The sequence below is a fragment of the Salmo salar genome, chromosome ssa12 (assembly GCF_905237065.1).
Source record: "Salmo salar chromosome ssa12, Ssal_v3.1, whole genome shotgun sequence".
NCBI classification, from domain to species: domain Eukaryota; kingdom Metazoa; phylum Chordata; class Actinopteri; order Salmoniformes; family Salmonidae; genus Salmo; species Salmo salar.
In genome coordinates, this window is record NC_059453.1 from 60,837,725 (window position 1) to 60,856,598 (window position 18,874).

Sequence of the window (18,874 nt, forward strand, 5' to 3'; positions counted from 1 at the left end):
CCTAAGCAGCAACCACACGGCCTTGACTGCGTTTACAAAGGAAGCAAATGAAGGTAAATGGAATGATAATGTAGGTTATACCACCTGAAGGGAACTATCCGTAAATTGGCATTTGAATATGAGTTTATTAGGCCCACTGACGGTAGACAATGATAGTGGCTAATATTTAACATGATTGAAATAGGAAACCGAAAAAGTCAGCGTAGCCTATAATTAAGACATTCGAGAGTGCCCATCCCTGCAAGTACACATTTAAATTCTGCATAATGACACAGCATTTCATAAACTTTACTGTGGGAAAGTTGATATGCTACAGTTTGCTGCCATTATGACTGGTTTCACATTTGTCTCCAGCAATTATAAGATAAAATAGATCTAAAACAAGTGATTTATATTTACAGTTCTGTTATTCAAACAGTAGACCTTCGTTAGACCTTATTCATTGTTTCCTCACGTGTAAAAGGGGTGTAATTATTAGATAACTAAGTCGAGGTCAGAATATGGAATATCTGTAGACACACCCCCGCAACACCCAAATAAATAGCGGGAAAATAGCATGCTATTGTCATGTCAAGTTCAAGGTCAGAATATGCATAGAGAGAAAAAAGGGGAATTGCATTCCATTTACTCATGTTTATCTCTGGTCAGAATTCCCCATATACTGCCCCAATAGACCCACAGATGACGCGTTCTCTATTGCACTCCACACTGTCCTCACCCACCTGGACAAAAGGAATACCTATGTAAGAATGCTGTTCATTGACTACAGCTCAGCATTCAGAACCATAGTCCGCTCAGGACCCTGGGACTGAACACCTCCCTTAACTGGATCCTGTACATACTGACTGGCCACCCCCCAGGCGGTGAGGCAATAACACATCTGCCACGCTGATCATCAATACGGGCCCTTTAGTGGTGTGTGCTTAGTCCCCTCTTGTACTCCCTGTTCAACCATGAATGTGTGGCTTCACACGACTCCAACACCACCATCAAGCTTGCTGACAACACAACGGTTGTAGGACTGATCGACGTTGAGGTCGTCAGAGACCTAGCAGTGTGGTGCCTGGACAACAACCTCTCCCTTGCGGTCAGCGTTGAAAATAAGCTGATCGTGGACTACAGGTAACAGAGGGGCGAGCACATCCAATCCACATCTTTTGGGCTGTAATGGTGCGGGTCGGGAGCTTCAAGTTCCCCAGTGTCCACATCACTTACTGATTTTTAAAGGTCCTGAGCAAGTTGGATGATATTTGGATGAAACCAGTTCAAAGTAGGGTGACCCAAGTATGGAAAATGACTGTAGCTGATACATTGATAAAGTTTGATCATAAAGTTACTGGTCCCCTCCGCCCGTGTCAAACACTTGGATTCAGAAGGCAGGCACTACCAAGGATTTACTTCATGCTTTATGTAACATCGCATAAAGCTGGGAATGTTATACACCAATGGTAGCGTCTTGAATATGTACTGCCTTAACCGTCATTACATGTGCGCCTATGCCACGCTTTGGCCTTGTTTACAAACTACTAGTAGCTAGCTCAAGCAGAATGTGTAGACAATCACAGACTACAAAAAAAAAACAGCTATGTCACGGACAAGCTTCTGGACAAGCTAAACACATTTTTTTTGCCCGCTTTGAAGATAACACAGTGCCACTGACGCGGCCAGCTACCAAGGACTGCGGGCTGTCCTGCTCCGTGGCCGACGTGAGTGAGACATTTAAACGTGTTAACCCTCGCAAGGCTGTCGGCACAGACGGCATCCATAGCCACGTTCTCAGAGCATGCGCAGACCAGCTGGCTGGTGTGTTTACGGACATATTCAATCTCTCCCTATCCCAGTCTGATGTCCCCACATGCTTCAAGATGCCACCATTGTACCCAATAATGCAAAGGTAACTGAACTAAATGACTATTGCCCCGTAGCACTGTCATCATGAAGTTCTTTGAGAGACTAGTCAAGGATCATATCACCTCCACCCTACCTGATACTTTAGACCCACTCCAATTTGCTAACAGCCCAAATAGGTCCACTGATGATGCAATCACCATCACACTGCACACTGCCCTATCCCATCTGGACAAGAGGAATACCTATGTAAGAATGCTGTTCGTTGACTATAGCTCAGCATTCAACACCATAGTACCCTCCAAGCTCATCATTATGCTCGAGGCACTAGGTCTGAACCCTGCCCTGTGCAATTGGGTCCTGGACTTCCTTAAAAGCCGCCCCCCCAGGTAGGAAGAAAGGAAACAACACCTCCACTTCGCTGATCCTCAACACTGGGGCCCCACAAGGGTGCGTGCTCAGCCCCCTCCTGTACTCCCTGTTCACCCATGACTGTGGTTATGCACACCTCCAACTCAATCATAATGTTTGCAGATGACACAACAGTAGTAGGCTTGATTACCAACAACGACACGAGACAGCCTACAGGGAAGAGGTGAGTGCTCTGGGAATGTGGTGTCAGGAAAATAACCTTTCACGCAACGTCAACAAAACAAAGGAGATGAGCATCCCCCCATCCACATCGACGGGACAGCAGTGGAGAAGGTGGAAAGTTAAGTTCCTCGGCATACACATCACGGACAAACTGAAATGGTACACCCACTCAGTGTGGTGAAGATGGTGCAACAGTGCCTCTTCAAGCTCAGGAGGCTGAAGAAATGTGGCTTGTTACCTAAAACCCTCACACACTTTTACAGATGCACAATTGAGAGCATCCTGTCAGGCTGTATCACCTCCTGGTACAGCAACTGCACCACTCTCACCAGAGGGTGGTGCGGTCTGCACAACGCATCACCGAGGGCAAACTACCTGCCCTCCAGGACACCAACAGCACCCGATGTCACAGGAAAGCTAAAAAGATCAAGTACAACAACCACCTGAGCCACGGCCTGTTCACCCCTCAATCATCCGGAAGGTGAGGTCAGTACAGGTGCATCAAAGCAGGGACCGAGGCCATCAGACTGTTAAACAGCCATCACTAACATAGAGGCTGCTGCCTACCTACAGACTTGAAATCATTGGCCACTTTAATGTTTACATATCTTGGATTACTCATCTCCATATGTGTATATACTGTATTCTATCTACTGTATTGTAGTCTTTGCCACTCTGACATTCCTCGTCCATATATTTATAGATTCTTAATTCCTTTTCAAAAACGTTACAGGCTACATAGACCGGCTGCTGAATCTCCTCTTCGAGGTCATCCTTGATCCAGCACAACATGTGGGGAAGCTGTGTGAGCTGTCCATCCCAGGACCCCTGTCTGCTCAGTGTGAGAGGACTGATGAGGCGGCCATAGCTGCATTTGCCTTCCGCTACAGTCTTGGGTGACTGAAGTCAAGTGGATGATGGAAGCAGGGTACATGAGTCGTTCTCTCCTGCTCCCCTCCCCATCAATCTCTGTAGTTGGTTGTAATTACTTTTACATGATATCACATTTTGTTACTTAGTATTTTTTTTCATTGGATGGGAGATGAGTGCTTGAAATTGTACAAATCAATGTGTCCTGCACACTGTAGGGCAGCCAGGTGCCTATATTAGGCTTATGGCTCTAAGATTTTAAAAATGTTTTTATGTGAAATGTCTCAACTTCATTTCTAATGAGTGTTCATGTTGATTGTTTCAGCTATGCTGGCCAGTTGTAAATTATCGAATAAATGTCTGATCAATGTGTACAATTCTGAACATATTGTCATAATGCTAATGCAGATGCACCGATAATTTGTCTAGTACACTTATTGTATGCTGTTTTCATGTACATTCCCTTATGTCTAAGCTTCTAAGGGGACTCAGGCTTTCCTAATTCTTGTGAAGTGCATCAGTGAACTATTCTGTAATTGGTTACAAAGCAATAGAAATACAATTGTGTATTCCTGTTTGTCTGATATCCAACAGTCCATGATCAACTCTGTCAACCATGAGAGCATTTTGCTGAGAGAATGGTTTGAGGCGTACTATTTAGGCTTGGAATGACAAGTGCCCCATTGTTTACCTTGTTACCTGGCAATGACCTCAAGGGCAAGCATGAATATAAGCTCCCCACCAAGAGAGCATCTTGACTGGCTGCATCACCGCTTGGTACGGCAACCCAACCTCAAAGGTCTACAGAGAGTGGTGAGTACGGCCCAGTACATCACTGGGGCTGAGATCCCTGCCATCCAGGACCTCTATACCAGGCAGTGTCAGAGGAAGACCCCAAAAATTGTCAGACTCCAGCCACCCAAGCCATAGACTGTTCTCTCCGCTACCGCACAGCAAGCACTACCAGTGCACCAAGTTTGGAACCAACAGGACCCTGGACAGCTTCTACCTACAAGCCACAAGAATGCTAAATGGCTAATGAAATGGCTTCCCGGACTACCTGCATTGACCCTTTTTTGCACTCACTCTGTGCACACATACTGGGGGCACACTCACCACATATGCTGCTGCTACTACTGTCTCTATTCTTTTGCCTAATCGCTTTTACTCCTACGATATGTACATAGCTACTTCAATTACCTCATACCCCTGCACATCGACTCAGTACTGGTACACCCTGTATATGGCCATGTTATTTTTAATTGTTATAAGCTATTTACTGTGCAGTTATTCCTCATGTCACTATATTAAAATATATCTCTAACCAATGCATTGTTGGAAAAGGATCCATAAGTAAGCATTCCAATGTTAGTCTACACCAGTTGTTTATGAAATGTGACAAATAAAATGTTATTGATTTGAGGATGCGTTTTGGTTGTGAAGTTGAACCCAGTCCCAGTTTAGAACACCGAGTGTACTTTGTTGCAGCTTCATACCTGTAGTTGAGAATATGGCCTATAAAACTTTGTTGGTCATAAACTTGGTTTTAGTTAGGCCTGCTGTGTCAGGGGATTTGGATTTTCTATCTGGAGTCAAAAAGTTTTTAAGTTACAGCGAGGGGAACCTGAGTCTGAAGTAGATTTAGGCCTTAACAGGGCAGAGGGAACAGGAAATACTTACAATAAAGGATGGCAGAAAAGTATTGACAAATGTACTGTGTCATGTTAAGGCTACGTTTCCATGCTTTGTGTTTACTATGTCTAAGCGGATACATTTTTCAAGGTGCAAGTTTTTTTTGTAGTAGTAATGGTGCAAGATGACTCAAGAATCTGTGGTCAGTGTATTCTCCATGGCATTCAGGGGCTGCAGTACAGTGAAGTAATCATTGCAATAATTATCAGTTTTATTTTTGTACTTGAAAAAAATATATTACAGGTCGCACGGCTACATATTTTGCCGCTAATGCGAGTAAAATGGTTGCGTTGAAGAGCCCTGTACGCATTTAGTTCTGATAAGTGAGAGGCCCACTCTTGCACCCCTTCGCATTCACATCAAAGTGTGTGTGTTCACCTTATCCAGGAGGGAGCATGTTGAGTAAGGTCATTTCCATTTAAAAGGACTCATGAGCACCAATGTTAAGAGTATATTTTTGAGCAATTGAAGGCATACATTTTTCAACCATTTTGCATCATAAACTTTTTTGAAAAATCAAAGGCTTTGATTTCTGGTCAAAAAGATGGAAAGGGGATCTTAGAAAACGTCTACCAGAATAAGTCTTAAAATGTTATTAGAAATGCATCAAAACACAGTAAAGGCCCCTGCCAACTAATATCAAAACTTGTATGTAAGTTTAAGAAACATTGTCTTGAGCCTTGAAATTCCATTACCAAAGACCCATATCTTTAAGATCTTTTCAAATTTTTCTCCTTCATGAGGAACGATAGTTCACAGAATGAACAAGTAAAGGCAGACCTATTAATTACTTGTGTGTTTACGGTTATCAATTTTGTTAATGAATCATTAAGTAATTAAAACTCATCTGTTACCAAATCGGTTATGTAAATTCAGAACAATTGTACATAGAATTTATGCAATTGAATTGGCTACATTGGGAAATCATAGTACCGTAATTTCCGGACTATTGAGCGCATCTGAATATAAGCCGCACCCACTGAATTAAAAAAAAATATATTATTTGAACATAAATAAGCCACACTTGTCTATAAGCCGCAGGTGCCTACCGGTACATTGAAACAAATGAACTTTACACAGGCTTTAACGAAACACGGCTTGTAACAAAAATAAATAGGCTTTAACGAAGCACGGCTTGTAACAAAAAGAAATAGGCTTTAACGAAACACGGCTTGTAACAAAAAATAAAACATTTGCAGTAAACAGTAGCCTACCAAGAAAGTCATTGGTCACTATCTGCCTCCTCCTGTGCACTGAAACCACTGAAGTCATCTCCTTCGGTGTCGGAGTTGAATAGCCTCAGAATTGCTTCATCCGATATTGGATCGTTTTCATTGTCGCTCTCGTGACTGTTTGACCTTAACCCGTTCGGCAATTTCATTGGTCTAATGAAAGCTTCATGCCACCAAAAAACTGAGCACGTCACAGAATGTGTTTTTTGGGAGAAAACATTTTTTGAAAGTGGGAAAAATCCATAAATTAGCCGCGTCATTGTTTAAGCCGCGAGGTTCAAAGCGGGGAAAAAAGTTGCGGCTTATAGTCCGGAATTTACGGTAGTCACAAACCACAGTTGTATTCATAAGTTTGGACAGTAAAGAAAACTAGAGTAAATCAAATTTAATTTGTCACATGCTTCATAAACAACAGCTGTGAAATGCATCAATGCCGAGAGAAAAAGGGGAAATAATAGAAAAAAATAAAATGAAGAATAAATACACAATTACTAATGATAACTTGGCTATATACACAGGGTACGAGGTAATTTATATTATTTACCAAATTTCTTTAAACTAATCTAACTAATTGAGGTAGATATGTACATGTATGAAGGAAATAAGGGACATAGTACAGTGGAGTTCAGTTTGGGGGCAGAGTTCATTAAAATAATAGCCATTGTGCAGAATAATATCCAAATATGCAAAGGAGATATTGCATATTTATACCTTTTTGTGTACCTATTTAGGATACATCACCATGAAGAGAATGACATTCATATCCATAATTATGTATTTCCGTGTAGTTCAGATCAGGGACCCATGATGAAATTCCGTTACTGCAATTCCATTACCTGGTGTAAATCCGCTTCACTTACTGCAGTTCAATAACCAAAATATTTTTTCAAAGTAAATATGTCATGCATAGCTGACACCCCATTCTTTCTGTAGACATCATTGAATCTTAATTCAGAGCAGATATTTAACAAAGTTTTTGGAAAATGTGGTCACGTTTACTCAAATTCTGTTACCAAACTTTGCATCTGCACAGTTCTTCCAGTAAATGTGTTTTTGTAAAATATTCAGTGTAAATTCTTAAAAGTAGTCCTTGTTCATAGTTGTATTGGTTAAACTTTGAAATCAGTGGCTTTTGTTTGGAATACATTTAAAGTGAAAAATCAGTGTCTCGCCACTAGTTCTGTGACTGTGGAATTACCCGTAATTCAATTGGATTTTTCTCTCCTTTTCTAATCCTAACCAGAGTACCTGAGTACCAGAGAGCTGGCGTACTCCAACAGACTCTTCAACTCTAGCCTGTTCTTTTTGTTGCTAAAATGTTTTTGGTGCCGAGTCACTATTAATAGCAATGCTGGCATTTGTCTAATAATAGACATTTACTGTCATTAAATGTTTCTCAGCGCTTGTTGGTTGTAGCCTTCTCTTGAGTCAGCGAATGTGTCCCAAACGGCCCCCTATTCCCTATGTAGTGCAGTACTTTTGACTTGGGCTAAGACGAATACCAGTATCGCAATATTTTTTTCCATGGTAAAACTGAAAACACGAAGCAGACCAAACTCTGGTCCTTTAAAAACCTGTTGTATCTACATTTGTATGTGCTATAGCTTGGGAAATAAATACAACATAATAGGGTTGAATAGAGGGAACCGAGTTACTGAGATTTTCCTGGGGCGGCAGGTAGCCTAGTGGTTAGAGCGTTGGTTGCTAGACCGAAAGGTTGCTAGATCAAATCCCTGAGCTGACAAGGTAAAAATGTGTCGTTCTGCCCCTGAACAAGGCCTAGAAACAGTACCCCACTGTTCCTAGGCCGTCATTGTAATTAAGAATTTGTTCTTAACTGAATTGCCTAGTTTAACAAACCCACTCCCTTTTTCCGGGATAACAGCGCGAACTGTCAAATATAATACATAATTTCTATGAACACCATGGCGTAAAATGGAACTTAAATTATATGAAATTTGTAAATATGTCTTCTCTACAGCCTCTGCTATCCGGATCAATCATCTAGCTGCATGATCAGTCATCAAGTTCCGAATGCATGTATCATCACATCATGTTACTTATTTTCTTGTGACAGGTAGGCCTATATTTGCTGAAACATAGCCTATGCTACAGTAATATAAGGACTGAATGCATGTCTAATTTACACATATGTCTGGCTGGAACTAACGGGCCTAGCCCGAACCATGAAAAACAGCCCCAGATCATTATTCCTCCTCCACCAGACTTTACAGTTGGCACAATGCATTGGGGCAGGTAGCGTTCTCCTGGCATCCACCAAAACCAGATTCCTCCGTCGGACTGCCATTCATCACTCCAGAGAGTGTTTCCACTGCTCCAGAGTACAATGTCGGCGAGCTTTACACCACTCCAGCGGATGCTTGGCATTGTGCATGGTGATCTTATGCATGTGTGCTGCTGCTCTTCCATGGAAACCCATTTCATGAAGCTCCCGAGGAACAGTTCTTGTGCTGACGTTGCTTCTAGAGGCAGTTAGTGAGTGCTATGTGCTTCAGCACTCTGTGGTCACATTCGGTGGGCTTGTGTGGCCAACAACTTTGCGGCTGAGGTGTTGTTGCTCCTAGATGTTTCCACTTCACAATAACAGCAATTACAGTTGACCGGGGCAGCTCTAGCAGGCAGAAATTTCACGAACTAGCTTGTTGGAAAGGTGGCATCCTATGAGGGTGCCACGTTGAAAGTCACTGAGCTCTTCAGTAAGGTTATTCTACTGCCAATGTTTGTCTATGGAGATTGCATGGTTGTGTGCTCGATTTTATACACCTGTCAGCAACGGGTGTGTCTGAAATAGCCGAATCCACTCATTTGAAGGGGTGGCCATATACCTTTGTGTGTGTCTGTATATATATCCTACCTCTTTCACGTAAGAAATTATATACAAATTAGCCTTATTTAGCTATGAAGGATGGGTTATGCATAAGCTAGCTTATAACTTCTGTCTCTTGTGCAATATCCCCCTGTACTCCGCTGTCCTCTCATTATTATTTTTTTTTAACTCTTTGATTCCCAGGAAAAGCTAGGCTAGAATAGCTTGCTGGCCATTTTTTGTTGCATTTCTTATACTAATAGACTTCGTTGAGGGATGCGAGTTCTTGTTTGCTGAATGTTAAATAAAGCTGCCAAGAGGATTTTGAAAGAGGAGAGAACGGGCGATGGCAGTAGGCTATAGCAGTTATTTATTCAGACCCATAACCATTCAATCTTTGTGAAGAGAAGTGAAGGCCGTCTGCAACTTCTATTCTATATTATTCAAGGATATCATTACAATGATGAAGATACGGACAACAAAACTAATTTCATGTACAGTGCATTCGGAAAGTATTCAGACCCCTTGACTTTTTCCACGTTACGTTACAGCCTTATTTTAAATTTATTGAATTGTTTACACACAATACACCATATGACAAAGCAAAAACAGGTTTTTAGAAACATTTCCAAATAAAAAACAAAACAAAAAAACAACGGTATTTTTCAGACCCTTTACTCAGTACTTTGTTGAAGCACCTTTGGCAGAGATTACAGCCTCGAGTCTTCCTGGGTATGACGCTACAAGCTTGGCACACCTGTATTTGGGGAGTTTCTCCCATTCTTCTCTGCAGATCCTCTCAAGCTCTGTCAGGTTGGATGGAGAGTGTTACTGCACAGCTATTTTCAGGTCTCTCCAGAGATGTTCGATAGGGTTAAATCCGGGCTCTGGCTGGGCCACTCATGGACATTCAGAGACTTGTTCCGAAGCCACTCCTGCGTGGTCTTGGCTGTGTGCTTATGGTCGTTGTCCTGCTGAAAGGTGAACCTTTGCGCCAGTCTGAGGTCCTGAGCGCTCTGGAGCAGGTTTTCATCAAGGATATCTTTGTACTTTGCTCCGTTCATCTTTCCCTTGATCCTGACTAGTCTTCCAGATCCTGCCGCTAAAAAACATCCCCACAGCATGATGCTGCCACCACCATGCTTAACCGTAGGGATGGTACTAGGTTTCCTCCAGACGTGATGCTTGGCATTCAGGCCAAAGAGTTCAATTCTGGTTTCATCAGACCAAAGCATCCTTTTTATCATGGTCTGAGAGTCCTTTAGGTGCCTTTTGGCAAACTCCGAGCGGGCTGTCATGTGCCTTTTACTGAGGAGTGGCTTCCGTCTGGCCACTCTACCATAAAGGCTTGATTGGTGGTGCTGCAGAGATGGTTGTCCTTCTAGAAGGTTCTCCCATCTCCACAGAGGAACTCTGGAGCTCTGTCAGAGTGAGCATTGGGTTCTTGGTCACTTCCCTGACCAAGGCCCTTCTCTCCCAATTGCTCAATTTGGCCGGGCGGCCAGCTCTAGGAAGAGTCTTGGTGGTTCCAAACTTCTTCCATTTAAGAATGATGGAGGCCACTGTGTTCTTGGGGACCTTCAAAGCTGCATAATTTTTTAGGTACCCTTCCCCAGATCTGTACCTCGACACAATCTTGTCTTGGACCTCTACACACAATTCCTTCAACCTCATGGCTTGGTTTTTGCTCTTTAAAAAGAAAATGAGAGGCACACACTCCAGGAGGTCAGATGCAATAATTGAATAACCTAGCTGATAGCATACGATCATAGATACAATTTGGCTACATAGGCCTACAAACATTTACAATGAAATCACAAGAATGGCTTCAGATCAAAGTCTACGTTGAGACCGAAGGGAGCAAGGGTCTTTAAATTAAAGATCCAGACAGCCTCTCGTTTTAATAGTAAATTGTTCAGGTCACCCCCTCTCCTAGGGGGGGTGACTTGTTTGATGACGATATAACGTAGGGACAAAATTGATAGGTTCGCTTCCAAAAAGTCGGCCGCAACTGGGTAAGTCGAGTTTTTGCACCTAATGGTGCTACGATGCTCCGAGATTCGTACTTTTATTTTGCGTTTTCTTCTACCCACAATTTTTACCACAAGGACAAGTTGTAAGATAAATAACTGCCTTAGTGGAGCATGTGATAATACCTTTAATTGGGATCTGTTTACCTGTTTAGGGTTATTTTGAAGGATCTACATTTGTAAGTGCCATCGCATTGAGCGCAGCCATTACACTTATAGTTTCCATCCGGTAGAGGCACAAATAGATGTTGTGCAGGGATATTTTGGGGTGATAAATCAGAGTTTACCAATTGCTCTCTGAGAATTCTGCCCCCGCGAGAATACGATCAAGGGAGGGTCCAAAAACACATTACCAATCCTGTCATCGGATCTTAGAATGTGCCAATGTTTGAACAATTCCCTTAATTTGTTCAGGGCACTGGTTTTTGCTCTAACATGCACTGTCAAGTGTGGGACCTTTATATAGACAGGTGTGTGTGCCTTTCCAAATCATGTCCAATCAATTGAATTTACCACAGGTGATTTTATTTTATTTTATTAGGATCTCTTTAAATACAGTGACGTTTTCACATATAACACACTGTTACAGACAAAATGCACTGACATATTGACCAGATAAATACTCTGTCTAAAAGATAGATTGATTCTTCATCTTCCATAGTCCAGCACAACTTTCCTATGTGTTATATTTAAATGGTTTTAAAGTATTGTTTGAATTTATATATTGAAAGGTTTCTGGTTTGCTGAGAAGTTATTACATTTCTTTATTGCTCTAAATCGAAATGTTATTTTGCCTATTTCTCTTTTCTGTCTGGATAACACATAGATGGTGGACAATCTATTCCAAGTATTTACCGAATATATGTCTTATTACGAACTGAATACTGTTGTGAATAGAGTTTGGCCGTTTTAAATGGTCTATATTTTTTCAATTATCTTGTTGATTTATGACCAACCAAGAACATTGAGCATGACTACAACAGAAGAACCATATCTCCACCTTAAAACAATCCTTGCTGCTTTGTTCTGTGCAATCTGCAGCCTCCTAATTTCACTTGCTGATGCATTTCCCCAGACCACAGAACAGTAGTTCACCTGACTCTCAATTAATGTTTGGGTTATTTGCTTAAGAATCTTTCCCTGTAAATATTTAGCTATCCTTCTGATCATGCATTTTTTTTTAGCATAGATGATTTATTTGAGACTACCTTGATAGCTGCACTCCTAGTAGTTTGGTTTTTGCCACTTCCTGAATTTGTAATCCCCCATATTTAATTTAATCCCATGCTGTGTTGGCCTTTTCCTGGGGGAACAGGCCAACATAACCTTGGTTTTCTTGGTGTTCAAAAGAAGTTGTAACAGCAAACCCACTCCCTGATATTTCTCAGATCTACTTGTAGAGCTTGCTGTACCTGTTGAACCGATTGTCTTACTGTATAAATTGTAGAAGCATCTGAAAATATAGTAGCTTGAGTTTCAGATAAGACATAAGGAAGGTCATTGGTATATATTAAGTAAAGAAGTGGCCCAAGGCAGCTGCCTTGCGGTATTCCACAGTTTAAAGCATGAGCGGAAGAAAAATAACCATTGATATAGGTGGGCTGTTTCTTGTCAGTTAGATGTGACTGTACCCAATCCAATGCTACCTTCTTAAAACCATAATGCAATCATTTTGTAAATTGTTTAATGATCCACTAAATCAAATGCTACTCTAAAATCTAAAAATAGTACAGCCACAAACCTGCCATTATCCATAGCATTGAGCCACTGGTCAGTCATGTCAACCAATGTAGTAGTAGTGGAATGGTTTTTGCGATAAGCTTGCTGATTGGCTGTAATCAGATTTTTCCATGTACTCCCATATTTGTCTACTCACAATACCCTCCAATATCTTACTGAATGAAGGGAGTAGACTAATTGGTCGACTATTGGCAGGAGTAATGGGTTCTTTGCTGTCTTTCGGGATAGGACACAGTTTAGCATGATTCCATACATTTGCAAACGTCCCCTTTTCCAGTGACCAATTAAATGTGTGTTTCAGTGGAGCTGCAATCTGGGGAGCAGCAATCAAGTTGTAGAAACATCAAAAGGATGATCAATGGAAACAGGATGTACCTGAGCTCAATTTCGAGTCTCATAGTAAAGGGTATGAATACTTATCTAGATAAGATATTTCCGTTTTTGAATATATTTGCAAACATTTCTGAACTTGTTTTCGCTTTGTTATTATGAGGTATTGTGTGTAGATAGATTTTTTTTTTTTAAATCAATTTTAGAATAAGGCTGAAACGTAACAAAGTGTAGAAAAAGTCAACGGGTCCGAATACATTCCGAATGCACTGTAGCTGTTGAAAGTGAGGAAGGATGAAGCAACAATAGAGAGAGAGTAATACGCACATTGCACAACATTAGGGGAAATATTATAATATATATATATATATATATATATATATATATATGTGTCAGCCTACTAAATATAAAAATGTACATTTCTAAATTAAAATCACATTTACTAGCTTATAATTGTAACGTTGTAGGACGCATGTCCTGCACCAGTATTGCATGTTCTCTTCCATCCTCATGGTTTGATCGAGATGCGTAATTCTACTTTAATACAGTACTGTAGGCATAATACAGTCCACACTCAAAGAGATTAGCCTACTGGAGCTTGTTCCATTTATCTATGGGCTTTTATGTTTTTCTGTAGTGTGTAATGTGCTATCCATGTGCTGAATAACAGCATAATCCTTTTGGGCTCGGGCTCATGAAATGTCTTAAGCTCGTAAAATATCTTTACTGTATGGTTCAGTGTGCATCAGGCTTGAATTTTCATTCCTACAAAATTTGGAATCAAATCCAGACATATTTATATGCTTTAGAATGACACTTCCGGTTTTGGTTGGAAATACTGGGTTACCCAGGAGAAAAGTGATCTTTCTCGGGATGAAACATTTTGTAAAATAACTGGAAAATATTCAACCCTACAGCATGTTTCTTTCCAACATTAGTGCTGTTTTCCTAAAGTTAAATGCGCTTCGTGTTTTGTTTTCTTGCCACGATACTAACGAGTGTTGAGATACTGGTAGCGTCCTGACCCTACTTTTGACCAAGGCTCATAGTCCACTACATAGGGTATAGAGTGCTTTTTGTGACTCTGACCAGTCAGTCAGTCAGTGGCTTTTTATACTTCCTCCTCTCGTGCCTCCCAGATGCCTGAGTGTGTAAATGGAGCCGACTCCCGCTGACCCTGTGAACTGAGCTTATGCAGAAATAGACCCACACAGAGAGCAGGATCGGTTTCCTGCCTGCTCTGATCTATCAGCCCTGGTAAAGACTAGGGAGGGAAGCCTGAAGAATATATTCTAGTGACAACAGGATTCTCCTCTAGAGAGGGATATGGAAGGCATATAATGGCCGTCGGAGATTAAGCCTAGTCCTGGAATATAAAACAAGCCCAATGGAGAATCTCCGTTACTCCAGGACCAGGCTTAATTGGTGTCTGGAAAACCGGCCTTAAGAGTGTACATAAGCAATAAGGCCCGAGGGAGTGTGGTATATGGCCAATATACCATGGCTAAGGGCCTTTTTTTTATGCACGACACAACACGGAGTGCCTGTATACAGCCCTTAGCTGTGGTATATTGGCAATATACCACAAACAGCAGAGGGGCCATATTGCTATTATAAACCTCTTACCAGTGTAATTAGAGTAGTAAAAATACATGTTTTGTCATACCCATGGTATACGGTATGATATACCATGGCTTTCAGCCAATCAGCATTCAGGGCTCGAAGCACCCAGTTTATAATGGTTATCAGAGAGGGTGACATCATAAATGTTTGGTGCCAATTAGGGTGTCAGTTATTGTAGGTCTACTTGTTGTGGGTGTTAGTTAGTGATTGAGATTGACTGGAAGTCTCATGATTGCAAATTAAAGTAGTCCCGGAGAAGTCTGTTTAGGGGTAAGGGATTTCATTTTTCTGTCTTCTCTTTATCCCATATTAAAACACTCAGTAACTTATATTCTAGGTGTTGGTATACCCATATGGGTTTCACCTGCAGTGAGTTTATTTACACATTTGTTGATATTGTTTTTGTTCCTTCTCTCCCTAGGCCAGGTGAACAAATCTTCCCCAAAGAAGCCTCGGAGCCGAAATATCTTCAAAGCGCTCTTCTGTTGCCTCCGAGCACAGGATGCCCCTCAGCCTCCACCCCCTGCCCAGGATATCTTACTTCCTCCTGAGGACAATGGGACGATCGCCAAGGTAACACAAACAGCTGCTGCCCCCCCCGACAAACTGAAAGTTGGGCTGGTTGAGTACACTGATGAGTAGCTTATAGGAAAACCTAGCATTAGTGTAGTAGACCAACTTCTGTCCAAGAGGCTATGGCAAGTAGTGATGCAATTTACATCAGAATTGGTCTTAAAAAGTGGCAAATTTGATGTAATGTCATGTTAGATAAATCAGAGTAAATGGAGAATAAAGGCTAGATGGAGATTTTATAACTTCTCCCTGACAGATAAATTGGTCTTCATGCTCTACATTCGTATTTCCTCAGATTCAGTATTATTCTGTATGTTTTCACACTGTTCAGTACTCTAGATAAACCATGTAATTACTATATTAAATGGCTAATGTGGCCTAATATGAATCACTATGGCTCTAGTAATGTAATTTACCAACTAAAGTAGAGCTGGGCTGATCCATACAGTACAACACTTGTATTTGGGTCAGTGGGTAAGCATAACTGCGTTCCAAATGGCACTCTGTTTTCTGTGTAGTGCACTACTTTGGCTCTGGTCAAAATTAAGGCACTTTTAGGGTGTAGATAAATATAATTAAATTATTCAAATGCCACAGTTGAAACTACCACGCTTCCCAGATCTTCCCCCTGTATTTATTTATTTATTAGAACTACTATATATTGTAGGGTATCCAAACAAAACGCATATTTTGACCATGGGTAAAATGTTAATTGTATAGATAATCCTCTAAGAAAACCAATGGTCCAAACCTCATATTTCTATCATAATCGGTTCAAAAGTTAGTTTTTGCCCTTGTAAGATGGACAAATAAATGGAGGCCAGAGAAAGAGTGGTCAGAAGTAAGGAAAATTGCACAGCACCATGTCAGCTAGGCTGGATGCTGTGCGAGAGCGATTGAACTCGTCATCTTTCATCTCCAATCTGCAGGATAGGAAACAATTTAGAGGTAAGAGAGATCGATTTTGAGACATGTAGTATTTTCAACCGAGCACTGAGTTTACCGTAAGCTTTTTATTTTCAAAACCTTTTACATTTAATTCATCCCGTGCCATACTTATTTAGATTTTTGCAACCCACGGAAACAACTTGAAGACTACCATCACAACATGTAAAATCCACAAAAGGAGCTTCGGTGCTTATTATCGAATGTAATAGGTTACGAAATCCGACTTTTTGGATATTGTTAATGAAATGTTCGATAAATACTCCACTGAACGAGTCAGAAACATGAATAATCATATTTGTCGTGTTAAATGTATTTTATAACATAAGGAAGTGAAATTTCCTCTCACGTGTGTTTTCACCAACTCTGGGCATAGTTGGTGGACACCCTATATATTGATGACACTGGTTTAATTAACATGTTGGTCAATGGGCTTTTTAAATGTGAGCTGTTTCGACTAAGGCTAACACCTTAAACTCTCCCTTTCGCTAACTAAGGCTAACCGCTTAAACTCTCCCCTGTGCTAACTAAGGCTAACACCTTAAACTCTCCCCTGTGCTAACTAAGGCTAACAGCTTAAACTCTCCGCTGCGCTAACTAAGGCTAACACCTTAAACTCTCCCTTGTGCTAACTAAGGCTAACACCTTAAACTCTCCCTTGTGCTAACTAAGGCTAACACCTTAAACTCTCCGCTGCGCTAACTAAGCACCCTCTTCGACTGATGATGCTTCAACTGTTTACCAAACACATTAGTCAGTAAAAAAAAACACCTATCTGTTATGTTTGACTTTATAACATAGATTGCGGAAATTAAGCTACTTTTCTCCCAACGCTAGGCTGTATTAGCCCTGTCCTCAAGCCAATAAAATACTTTGTTGCTGATATGTAGCCTAATGCTTGTTTGTCTTCTACTAGGCACAGTTCAGAACTGTCATGGATATAGGCCTAGAATAGATGTTTGTGTTGAGCTCTGTTGGTGGGTTTGGGATAGATGAGTGGGAGTTGACTCTAGAACATAGTTAATGGTCTTTCATCTCTCTATTTAGCTTGATCTACTTCAAAACCTTCGCTACCAGTTTCAAGTACGTAAAGGATAATATCACTGTGGTTTTTGTGGAAGTTAGAACTATACTGAATGGGGTTAAATTAAACTGTCACATTGAGGATGATGCTCAGGCAAATGTTTTATGACAGTGTTTTTGTTATTTTGATCCATTATCTTCAGACATGTTATACACAGCTGTTAAATGCTATTGTATTTGGGATGGAAAAGGAAATTAATTCAGTTTTGCAGGACAGTGCATTGTGCAATAGGATATGTGTCTTCAATTTCTATTGTAGATGGGCCATAGGTTATTTTTCTGAAACTCACATTGAACGTGATTCCTGTATGGAATTGTACCAGAGTCCCAGGTTATTAGATGATGGATTCCCTCTGGAACCTGTCATCAAGTGTGGAGTGTCATGGGTATTCAGGTATTGCAGGGGGTCTGAAAAAATGTTTTTTATTTTTTATTATTGTTATTTCAATGTTTTTATGAATATCGCTAACAGAATAAACAATGTTTAAATACATACCTACAGTAGAATAGAGTATAGTAGAATAGAATATATCTTCTTTCTAATAACGCCTACTTTATTTCTCAACTCCTAATATTGAGCATGTTACACTCATTGAAGCCAATTACACTCACAGGAGTATCTGTCCTAGGCTTTGAAAAAGCACCTGTGAATAGGCTACCACACAGCTGGTAAGCTATCTTGACTTGGACATACATTTTTGCCAACACATTGCTTACCTTTGTTTTACCAGCTAAACAGCTTATTTTAGCAAAAATGTTTCTACTTCCTCTTCCAATTATAATGTGGGGAGATCAAAATAATAAAAAACTATTCACAATCTATTAATTTTAAAATGTTAATTACTTCTCCTTGCCATTCACCTGATAAGACAAAAAAACAGTTTTTTAAACGTTTGATGGTGTCCCTGTAATGCCGGTTTGCCTGGGAGAGGGTCCCTGGGCAAGAAAAGGTTCAACACCTGGTTTGACACAGGGAAAAGTGTAACCTGGTGGACAAACATGTTACTACAGTGCACTCTGAATATAAGAATCCTAGATATAAGAATTAACCACTTACAGTGGTTTTAACGGTGGGACGGAAGTATTTCTAAACTGTAATCAACAATGGCCACTTACTTACTGGGTCTTATGTGATTTTTATAGCCAATGTGATTCTTACAAGGCTGGTGCACTGTAATGTGTGACCTCCCCACCTTTACCCTGCCTCTACCCTCCTACTCCTCTCCTTACCCTTCTCCCTGTCCCGCCCCTTTCAGGTCCCAGAGACCAGTCTACTGCCAGAGGTAACCCCTGAGGATGAGGGCAAGATCTGTGTGGTCATTGACCTGGACGAAACGCTGGTGCACAGCTCCTTCAAGGTAACACACACACACTTAATAAGAAACGGTGCTATTGGAAAACCTTGACCTATTATCTCACCACATATGAAGAATTCCGAGAGATGTTGTTTTGATCCTGTGCAGGCCAGGGCAGATGATCATGCAGTA

The 18,874-nt window shown here is 40.9% G+C and overlaps 1 protein-coding gene across 1 annotated transcript in view; it reads left to right on the forward strand.

Moving 5' to 3' along the window:
- LOC106565429 (carboxy-terminal domain RNA polymerase II polypeptide A small phosphatase 2) overlaps window positions 1–18,874 on the forward strand; it is a 41,009-nt gene that overhangs the window by 9,769 nt on the left and 12,366 nt on the right. Inside the window, exons 2-3 of the mRNA XM_014132555.2 lie at window positions 15,208–15,359; window positions 18,644–18,745. Coding sequence (XP_013988030.1) covers window positions 15,208–15,359; window positions 18,644–18,745 — 254 coding nt within the window. The remainder of the gene's footprint in view (window positions 1–15,207; window positions 15,360–18,643; window positions 18,746–18,874) is intronic.